The sequence below is a fragment of the Solanum stenotomum genome, chromosome 12, assembly GCF_019186545.1.
Source record: "Solanum stenotomum isolate F172 chromosome 12, ASM1918654v1, whole genome shotgun sequence".
Taxonomy (NCBI): domain Eukaryota; kingdom Viridiplantae; phylum Streptophyta; class Magnoliopsida; order Solanales; family Solanaceae; genus Solanum; species Solanum stenotomum.
In genome coordinates, this window is record NC_064293.1 from 49,378,800 (window position 1) to 49,389,975 (window position 11,176).

General features: G+C 29.7%; 2 protein-coding genes across 2 annotated transcripts; both read right to left on the minus strand.

The window, feature by feature from the left end:
• Nucleotides 1-105: 105 nt before the first annotated feature.
• On the minus strand, nt 106-884 carry LOC125848591 (oleosin H2-like). The gene is made up of 2 exons (XM_049528475.1): nt 510-884; nt 106-296 (listed from the first exon to the last, which is right to left on the minus strand). The coding sequence occupies exons 1-2, from the start codon at nt 862-864 to the stop codon at nt 151-153; spliced, it is 501 nt and encodes a 166-aa protein (XP_049384432.1). The 5' UTR covers nt 865-884; the 3' UTR covers nt 106-150.
• A 4,337-nt stretch (nt 885-5,221) lies between these two features.
• LOC125848316 (LOB domain-containing protein 25) lies at nt 5,222-6,823 on the minus strand. Its single transcript, XM_049528168.1, has 2 exons — nt 6,686-6,823; nt 5,222-5,906 (listed from the first exon to the last, which is right to left on the minus strand). Exon 2 carries the CDS (start codon nt 5,873-5,875, stop codon nt 5,402-5,404), a length of 474 nt encoding a protein of 157 aa, XP_049384125.1. The 5' UTR covers nt 5,876-5,906; nt 6,686-6,823; the 3' UTR covers nt 5,222-5,401.
• Between the last annotated feature and the right edge of the window lie 4,353 nt (nt 6,824-11,176).

The following is an 11,176-nucleotide window of genomic DNA, read 5'->3' on the forward strand; positions in this document are numbered from 1 at the left end:
CAAAGTACACATCACATTGCATTGCAATACATCATATAAAAGCACAAAACACCAAAAAGCTTAAAGAGAGCAAAATTAAGCAGCAAAAATTAAAATGCACATTAATTATAGCATACATTTTTTTATTTCCAACTTAATAACATAATTAAATTAACTAGTCTTGGTTCCTTCTTTCCCTTCCTGTGCTTTGCTCTGGATTGTTTGTCCAGCATCCTTTGTCTTTTGCCCCAAGTGCGCTGCAGCATCCGCCACGCGCCTCTTTGCCGCTTCCATACTCTCCGGGACCATCGATTTACCTATAAATTCAACACATCAAAAATAATATATCGAAAGGTAAGTGTAGGCATATCTTATAACAAAATGCCTGAACTTTTGCAACATACATTTTCGTCGCAAGAACTTTGTCGAGCATAATTTCAAAACCTTCCTATCTTAAAGTTGTTCTAAAAAAATTTACCAATCAAATAAAATAAAATACCTGATCTTTAAAACTTTTTAAGTATTTTTACCTTGTCTGAAATAATTGAGGATCCAAGAGAAAGATGAAAGGCCAGTAATACCAAAAGCACCAGAAGTCAAAAAGGCAGCAACAGCAAGCCCAAGAGTAAGAGTAGCAGGTACAAGAACTGGGCTAAAGAGTAGAAACACTGGAGTTGCAACAGCAAGCCCAATTAAAGTGCCAACAAGAGTAATGCCAGCAAGGCAAAGAAGTGTCCCACCGACAGGTAGAAGAGTTACAATAGCAAGGATTTGTGAAGCTGAAGGACCTTTCTGACTTTTCATTCCACCAATATCATGATGAAGGCGCTGCTGGTGTGGCTGAACATGAAGTTGATGTTGGCCGTGTGCGTGACGGTCACCCATCGTCGTCGTGAAATTAAAATAGAGAAAAAATATTTTCTTTTTAATGTGTTGAGATGAGGTTGATGTTAGTTGTTTTAAAGGGGGGAAAAAGAGTGCAACGTGTTGGAATGCATGTGAATTAAGAGTGCATGAGGAACAAGTTGCATTGCAAGGAAGAAAGTTTGTCTCTTTTACTTCTAGCTTCGTTATGTTCAGATTGTGAATTGTAACGCCTTCGTATGGGGCCTGCCTAAACTAGCTGCCTTATTTTGTTTGATTGACACCTCAAAAATTTTAACAACTACAGAAACACAACCTTTTTTTTCTTTTTATTGAATATAATATAGGTAACTTTCTACTTTAATTACTAAAATTAAATAATTAATATCATTTTTTAGGATGCATTGGTGTGGACAAAAATATTTTTTCATTTCATTGATCAAAATTTTGAAAGTATTTTTTGTCCTTTCTTAAAAAAATGAAAAAAATAACTTTCTTAACAAAAGTAGGAAAAACAATAAGCTCTATGAGTGACATTTACATTGATTGTGTCTTCCCTACTCCTACACACTCCAATGGTCCCCAATTCCGCCACACCACACCCCTATTGTTCAACCCCAACGCATCTTATAGTATTTTTTTAGATAGTATATAAATAATTTTAGATTTTTTTTTTTTTGCATATATTTATAGTGAATACAAAAAATAATAATAAGATATTCATTTAAAAAATATTTTTTAAAAGAAAAGTTGTAAGCTTTTCCTAGTGATCAGGTCCATTTGGCGTATAGAATGTACGGGCCTTATAGTGTATGGAGCCCAATATGGCTTTTGGAGCTTTGACCCTGATGTTTGAAATCAAGGAAAAATCCCAAGTACTGAGGCCCAATGTTCATTGTCATAATAAGCAAATTTCCAGTGGGAAAAGGAGTGTAGAAATTACTTGTTACTAATTACAAGTACTTGGGTGATAATAAATCTAAAAAAGAGGTAAGTAACTTGTTATAACGTATTAAACTATATTTATAATGTAAAACAATATTATTATAGGATAGCCCTCGTAAGATATGAAACCTAATATATAGTATAATTTTTCGATGAAGAAGTGTTGGTCGACACTCCTCACATCACTAGTGCTATTGTGATGCCCGTATAAAATTACACTTCATCCATTATCACTAAACTCTACACTTATATACTATGGCTATCGTTATACCCATATTTAATTAAATTTTTTATTATATTACAGATCTAGAAAGGAAAAGAAAGAAGAAAATAACGTAAATTGAACCCACACATATTGTACGAAAGACTTGTATCAGTGTCACTAAACTGTAACCCGTAGTGTAGACATTTTAATTTGTGCACTGTTTGTTTGTTTGTTCGCTAGTTAAGGAAAGAGAGTTCCACTAAGACAAAAAGGCAAAAAACACGGAAGGGATATAGAGAAAGGAGAAGTGACAGTGAAAGGGGCTGAAAGCTACAGATATATATTTTTTATTTTTTTACGGAACATAAGTTTATATTTTTATATTGTTATTGTATTTATATCATAGTATAAGTAATGTTTCACTATAAATTTAATTTTTATCGACAAAAATTATAGAGTATCTATGGGGCCTTTAACTTGTCAAATCAATCAAATCAAAATATGAAAATTGTAGTTGGGGCTGCAGTTTTTTACTGGATCATTTTAAATCCAAGTCTTGTGTTGGGCCCAATAAGGTAGAAAACTTTAATTTCCTAATTTGTTAAGAGTCCATTGACCAAAGTCAAACTGCGGATGCCTGGTCTGTAGAGGGGATTTTACCCAATTGACATGAAAGAAGGCAATAGAAGTATAGAACTCAAGGAACTTTCATTTTCTACCTTATAAAGAGAAAGTGAGCGGTTGGGAGGTAGGTCTCGATCTCATTTAGGAAACTTGAGATTGAATTCAACTTGCTTAATGCGATTTACATATTTTGTATGACTTACAAACTATTACAATAATAGGGCCTAGATGTCGGAGATAACCTAAATATTTAAATCTTAATTAACAAAGTTATTCGATGAAATAAGTCAAAATATGTTATTCCATATGTTATAAATATGTCATAAAATTAATTAAGAAAATAAGGGCAAATTTTTTTCTGACACCAAAAAAATAGCAGTAGTAGGGCCTAGAAGGTAAAAGGTCACCGGATCTTTGGACGGTCAGTAGGGACCTATCTTAAACAGGAGGAAATGAACGAAGGATGTGATGGATTCTTCAATTTGGAAAAGGTTGAAAATCTCCCATTTTCTTTTTGTGGTTAAACTATATCTGTACGTGTAGGCTGCATAATCGTAAAGGAAGGGGCCTAACTTAACTTTTTAGTTTTTATATTACGTGCGCATGCGCCTCAATTTCCCTTTTGCATGACACATCATATATTTTTATAAAATATTTATTTTATCTTTAATGAAATTTTTACAGTCACACAAATTTTTATTATTTTTCTGGAACTACAAATTTTAAAAATCTTTTTTTTTTCTTAAACTTCGTGTCGAATCAAACTACCTTACATAAAATGATAAGCTGCTTAACTGTTTATTGTTTCTACTACGATGACTTTGTGTTTGTATTTGATTTTCAACAAACCACACAATATCCCAAATCTCCTTAATTTCTACACCGTTAATTTATCCAATCCGAAAGACATAAACTTCGACGAGACAGTACTACAGATTAAAGAGCATTCCTCCCTTGTTTATTTTTTATTTATCCAGTAGAGTATCTCATAAAATAATTTTTCATTTTTATTTATTATTTTTTAATATATCAAGAAACTCAATACAATAATATTTTTTCTTATTTTACCTTGAACATTAGTTGATATGAATAGTATGATAAATAGTTATATTAATTATTATTTTTTAAAGAACGTATGAAATTCAAAGTGGACAAATAATGTATAGTAAATTTTAAAAAATCATTTATTTCAAGGGAAGAAAAATGAAGGGGGGACAAGAATTAGAATTGTCGCAAGCTGCTGGAAATAGATGTGTGGGACGGTTCACATAATTATGGGTTCATCTCACATGGAAGAACAATATTTTTCCGGACCCTATAAAAATAGGCAACTGTTATATCTAGACCAGGACAGTGCCATATTGTACAATATAATACTATATTACTACTATTTAATTCAAGATGCCAAAATGTTACCATCCACATATTAGTATGATAAAAGTCCACATCATGCTATATAGTCAGAAATTTTACTGAGATCTTTTAAATATATCATAAAAGGAGGAATGAAGTAAAGACGAGGTTTGCTCTTATTGAAATAGCTATTATTTAATCATAAATTTTTTACTTACCTATCGAATACTAAAAAATAAAGTAAAAGTTTCACTTATTTTCTTTGCTCCGTACCAAACATATCTCAAGTCATTGCTACAAGAGGGTTGATTATTTAATTAAGTTATGAGTAATACAATAATAAAAAAAAAAAAAGGAGGACAGATGTTTAAAAGAAGAAACAAAATTGCTTTTGGGATGATTTATTAGTGTACAAGATTCTGACGGCTAGTCTTGAACTTTGCTAGCAATGGGCCACTACTGCACTTCTCTGTGGAAGATAACTAGGACGTCCTCTCTATAGTTAAAGCAAACGCAATCATAAACTTCTTTTTTTTCTTTTATGTTTTTGTATTTTTATATATGGTATTCGTATCAAAATCTGATTAAATTTGAAGTCGTGATAAAACATTTCAGTTAAGAATCCGAAATTCTAACGAAGAATGAATAAATCTTAGTGTTTCACTATAATCCTTATTGATAATCCTAACCTCTCCATCTCTATCTTTTTTATTAAAAAAAAGAAGAAGCTATCTCTAGTGGTTTTATTAGGACAAGTGAAAAAATAATAAGTATGTAACTTTATACTCCCTATGTCCCTAATTACTTGTCCATTTTTAAATTGGTTCACTTAATAAGAAAATAATAATTGATATAGTGAGTTTATCATTTTACCCCTATTAATTATGAAGTTGATGAATTAAAAACTTAAAATTTTCAAGAAGTTCTACCTTTTTTAAAGTAATTAATTGAGGATATAATGGGTGAATTTTTTTGTCCTTTCTTGATTTGTCAAAATGGACAAGTAATTAGGGACAACTAAAAAAAGAAATGTGGACAAGTAATTAGGAACATAGGGAATATATATTAATGCAAAGACGTTTTACACTATCAATTTAATTTAACCAATTAACAAGTTAGTACCTCTTTTTTTCTCTTCAAAATCATCATATTTAAACTTGTCTTGACAAACCTTATGTGTTATGGTATGTCAACTTAACCTAATGATATATGAAATATTTGAAAAATTGATTGGCACATATAAACTTAGAATTAACATGAATACCCAAATCACATCCATATACATATAATTCAGTTTTTGTACAATACAGATGCACTTAATCGCCCATTCAAAAGGGAGCAATTAATAAAAATGATCAACAAGTAACTAAATATACCAATAGCATCACACAAATTAAACAAGTAGATAATTTGGGACATGAATTACACATGCTACTGTATATCATCATCTGCTTCAGGGTTATTGTTCCATGTAGTATTAGGAGAAAATCCATAATTAGTTTGATGATGATCATCATGACTTGTCCCATAATTATAATTATTATTACTTTGTTGATTACTAGCATATCTCATCAAATCAGCATTGGTAGCATCAAGTTCTTTCTGAAGGCGTAAAACTTGTCTTTGTAAAACTGAAATAGCTCCAACACAACCATAAACTGGATCTTTCATACGTGCTTCAGCTTCATAAGCAAGAGAATTTACCGCGTCTTCTCTCTGGTGAGGTTGAATTTCATTGAGGAGTTTACTTACATTGCTTGCACCAAATATTTTGTGTACATTCGCGAATTTTTGTGGCTCTTCTGGTGGAAAATAAGGAGCAAAGATGCAACCTGGTAGACACTTTCTTCTCAAAAATTTACAAGCTGCACATGGAGGGTTGGAGTAGCTACTGGAAGAAGCCATTATGTACCTCTAACTTGAATTGAAGTTATAACTGTACACGGACAATTAAATAATTTTTACATCATCAAATTATGTTTGTACCTTAGCTTGATTGTGTAAAATATCATTTATACGTACGAATGTTGTAGATGAAGTGGGATTAAATAGGCAATATATATGTCTGTATTTAGATGATGAATTCTCAAGGACAAGAGTGATATTTAATAATCTCCAAGTATTTTAGGATCAGGGAAGAAATAGGTTTCATATGATCATAGCTTTAAAGTTTTAAGGTAAATTAAACTCATGACCATTTCTTTTATGTTGAAAAATTCCTTTGCACAAAAGTCAAATGATATGCATAATATATTAGTCTAATCAAAATGGCCCTTTATTTGACATTGTAAAACACACAAGGGAAACTTTGTAAATTAAAAATAAAAAAGATCATGCTCAGTAATCTTGATTTCTCAATTTACTAAAACACACTATATATAATTATATATATTGTGATGTGTATGAGTAGTCATGACCATTTTAATTTAATTTGGAGCAAAACAGTGGAACATATTGTAAACTTACTATGCTGCCTTTAAAGTATATATCCGACATTCCACCTGCAAACTTCCGCAAAACATGTCTTTTTTTCACATCAACTAATAAAAAGTCACACTATACCTAATGTAATTTCATATCATTGTCCTTCAAACATGTTGACAAAAAAAATAAAATAGTAACTACTCAACTTACTTACTAACAGATCGATCTACACGTTGTAGGGATTTTATAGGTCTATCAGCCCTATAAATTAAAGAAATAATAAAAAGATACCTTAAATTTTCCTTTTGGTAGTTGCAAAGTCTTTCAAGCTATGTAACTTGATTCTTGTTAGAGCATGCTAGCTAGCAATTAGTAGAGTTTCTTCTTCTTTTTTTGGAGAGAAAATTAGAAACCCTAGAATTGAAGAGAGAGAGAAATGAAGAAGAAAACTAGTGGGAAGTAAAAGGGACTAAGCACATTTAAATAAGTGGGTATTTCCTAATCAAGTAAAACTTATGGGACACATACTATTTGTTTGGCTAACATATTGCTTTCAACAAAAAAATAAATAAATTATGTACCATGTTTAGTGAATTTTTACACTATATATTAGTTAACAATATTTATTATGAATATGATTATTTTTTAAAATTTAATGAAAATTGTAAGTAGATATAGTAAGACGACACGCCCTGTTAATTAACTCTAGTGATATTACTTTCATTCTAGTTTTTTAAATGGTTAGTGTATAAAAAGCGATTGAGAGTATATTAAGTTTTATAGATATATATATATAATGTAAAAAATATTTATGCAATCAATTATGTGTAATAATAATTTAAATAGATTGACTTTAATATTGGCTCTTAGCTTAAGTTATCATTTCTTTGTTGTAATTATTCTATGGGAACACTTACCAAATTTTCTGTCGGCATGACATGTACATGCATGGTAATATCAATAATCATTTTCCACTACACACCAATTTATTAGTTATAAGAATTTTTTTTACTCAATCCAGTTTATTACGTGGAAATTATCTCTTGTAATCACCATAAATGGAATTGAAGAAAAAAATCTATTCTTTTTAGACTCGTTTAGTTTTAGATGTAAAAATAATATCACTTATTAAAAATTAATAAAAAATATAAAATCAAATCTCTTGGCCACATTTCAATTTGGACATTTAATTGCATCCTGACCATCTTTCTTATTTGCATAATGATTTGAGTGCATAATTGATTGATAATTGTAAGGGAAAAAGGATATGAAATATATGTGAACTTTGACCGAAATTGTTGTAATGATATCAAACTTTGGAAAGGATCTTTTACCTCCTGCACTATTTAATAGTGTATCTTAAAGGTATATATGTGTCCAGGAGGATATCATAAATATTTCATAATTATAAATAGTAAGTGTCCACGTGGGCACATATATACCTTTAAAATATACTATTTTATAGTACAGGGGTAAAAAGTCCTCCATAAAGTTTGGTATCGTAACAGCAATTTCGGCCAAAACTGGAGTATTTTTCAGACCCTTTTCCCTAATTGTAATAAGGCACAAAATAAAAGACACGTCCAAGATTTGATTATTTATAGATTTTATATATAGTGACTTAATTAACTGTTGATAAATGAATTTAAATTTAATTTTTTGTTCATATTTAGTAAGTTTGTTAATGCATATATATTGTTTGGCTAAAATTATTGAGTTATATCGAACTCATATATTCAAATCTAAAGCTCCCATAAAAAAATATTGAAAAGGAAAAATACTTTGGTAGATGAAATTGTTCCCATGCAAGTAGTCAAGAATTTTTTATAGTATCAAATTGAAACAACATGTTCTTTGTGAATTATTCAAATTAAAGGCTAAAAATTTCCTGCCATTATCATATACTCCCTCCGTTCCTATTTAGTTGTCCACTTTAGAAATGACACACAGATTAAGGCAACAATGATTAACATAGTGAAGTTACAATTTTACCCTTATAGTACAATTTACAATTCCAAAATAAATTCACTCAAGATAACTAATCAATGTTGGGAAGTTCATAAGTTTATTTACTTTATTTATGACAATTTTATTTAAATAAGGGTATAATAGGAAAAAATTTGTTGTCCTTTCTTGATTTGTCAAAATGGACAACTAAATAGGGACAACTAAAAGAAAAAATATGGACAACTAAATAAAAGACGGAGGGAGTAGTTTTCATCTCTTTTTCGTAATAATAATAAATAAAGTGCGCACATAGATTAGAAACTGCTCGAATCCGTGAAAGAAGCAAATATTAATTGTCGTAGGTCAAAATTTCATATAAAAGCCCCCCACCTACCAAATAAATGTACAATAGAAAATATTCTGAAATTCCAGAAAATGTTACTGTTTGGCTCATTATTGAAACAGTAACTAAATCTTTATAAACAATAATTCAATACTGAAATAAAATCTTCTTGAGAGGACGGATAATTTAATATGATGCTATATTGTTTCTTATACTTCATCATTCTTTTTGCTCTTTAATTTTATTCTCGAACTTTACTATTTAAAATGATAATAAAAATCTTAGACAAATAATTCTATATGTCATCAGCAGTTGCCAGAAATTTGAAATTTGAGTTAGTAAATAATGTTGTGTTGTAGATCTATGATACATTATTATATATAAATATATACAAGCATTTCATTTTTTAGTTTTTTATTTTTTAGATAAAATTATATATACTTTAAGTTTTATTTTTAATACTTACCTTTTTACATGGCCGAATATTATTATTATTTAGAAAAATATAATATAGAAATAGACATTTAAAAGTTGGCATGATTAATCGATTAAATGCTTTATAGGGCAATAAGGATTACATTTAACGTCACATTTGTGACATATTAATGGAATATTATTTTTGTATGTATCAATTAATGAATGTGGAAATCAGGCGTCATTTTTCATGATTAATTATAAATATTCATTAGATAAAACCCTTCTTTTTTAGATACATGAATCTATCTTTAATTTTCTAATCCATCAATATTGCATGCTTTATTAAAAATAATAAAAACCGTTACTCAATTATAAGGCCAATTATCTTTTCTTAATGTTTTTACCCATATATATGTAGCTTTATTTAGCTCGTAAATTAATAAAAAGAATTAATGTTAGATTCTCAGACTCTTTGAGAATTATATAACTGATCATTAATAAATAATAAGTACTAGTAATATATAGTAGGTCCAGTGCTAAGATTCTTTTCGTATAACTGCTCAACCATTGCTTAGAATTTAGATTGCAATTAAATATTGATCAATAAATTAAAGGTAAAATTCTAATGATTAAGGAGCAGATTATTGGTTCCTAGAAGTGAATATAATAGTACTGACATTTTCAATTCGTTAAATTTTGGTCCCTTGTAATTTTTATTATTATTGAGAGTTCACGGGCAACTTTATGTCACAGGACAATTGATTTTGTAAGGCATCAATGTTATATTCATATTTTTTTTTAATTTTCACAAATAATTTTTTTTTATGTTCAATTTGTTAGTAGATAAGAGATCTTAATTTCTCTTATTATAAGTGCTTTTGTTACTATATTTTAGAGGCGAAAAGAATAAAGTGACTAGTGATTATTTTATTTTGATAAGGCTAAGAATAAAGTTAACTATTATGCAATCCCAACATGGATCCCAATTCCTAAAGTTGCGTCTTTTAATGCGATAATTTAGCGCATGATGTGAAGTAATTTGCGCGTGCATTTAAGAACAAGTCATAGTAAATATTCTTTGTTTATTTTAAAGCTGAATCCTCTTTAATTTGTCTAAATTTAATTTGCACATCTAACTACCACTCAGAGGCGAATTCATGATTTGAAGACTTAAAATAATAAGTGTTTTAGCTGGATTCAAACCCTAAGGCTGGAAAGAATGTCCACCAAGTTTAGATAAGGGAATGCGTCTCAGGGGTGGTTTACCAACAACACAAGGGCATTCCTATGCTTTTTATGGGTGCATTGTTTACTATATCCTAGTTCATGTCAGATACATATATACATATGATTTTCTCTGAAGTTAGTGGGTACACGTGCACCCCTTCCTTAAGGTGTGAGTCTGCTTCTACTACCACTTATTTCGATTGGGTACCTAAATCCTAATCACATGAAAAAGTGTATATTCTATACTCTAATTTAGGAAGTTTTTTTTAAAAATGTATTCTCAATATTCATTATCTAGATAAGTTAATCAAATAAAATATACATCGTCTATCTCACGTGGTCTTTTTATCCTTTTGTTCTTCCATTTCAGTTAGGAAGTGGTAGTAGCTAGTTAACAACTTTATTGGAAAACAAAAAAATGTTTTTAGTTCCCCAAATCCCTCACTCCCAAGTCCCACCCTCAAACCCTGTACTCTGGAACAACTTTAGTGGTATGTAAGACAAATTGCTAGGTTGCTAGTGATCTACATGCCAATCACAATAGAATCCATCCTTGAAAGTTATATATATATATTTTTTTTATCATAATAAACTAATATGATCTTATGTGTTGTTTAAGTCGATCCAGTTATGGTCTTGTTCCAGAATTTGGTAAGGGGTGAATAAAGTCCTTAACTTGACGATCATCATTAAAAGAAACTGGAAGATTGTGTCAGCATAATATTATTCAGTACATATATCTCACCAACCAAGAGCAGCAGTTACAAATCATGAATTAACCTGCTCAAAGTTTGGTCACATCAAAACAGACAAAATTAAACATGTTTCCAAAAAAAAGAGTTTATTTT

Excerpts from the sequence above, each read along its gene's own strand:
- LOC125848591 (XM_049528475.1), bottom strand. The coding sequence starts at position 864 with ATGGGTGACCGTCACGCACACGGCCAACATCAACTTCATGTTCAGCCA. Across the intron at positions 297-509 it reads CCTCAATTATTTCAGACAAG|GTAAATCGATGGTCCCGGAG; the intron begins GTAAAAATACTT and ends TTGAATTTATAG.
- LOC125848316 (XM_049528168.1), bottom strand. The coding sequence starts at position 5,875 with ATGGCTTCTTCCAGTAGCTACTCCAACCCTCCATGTGCAGCTTGTAAA.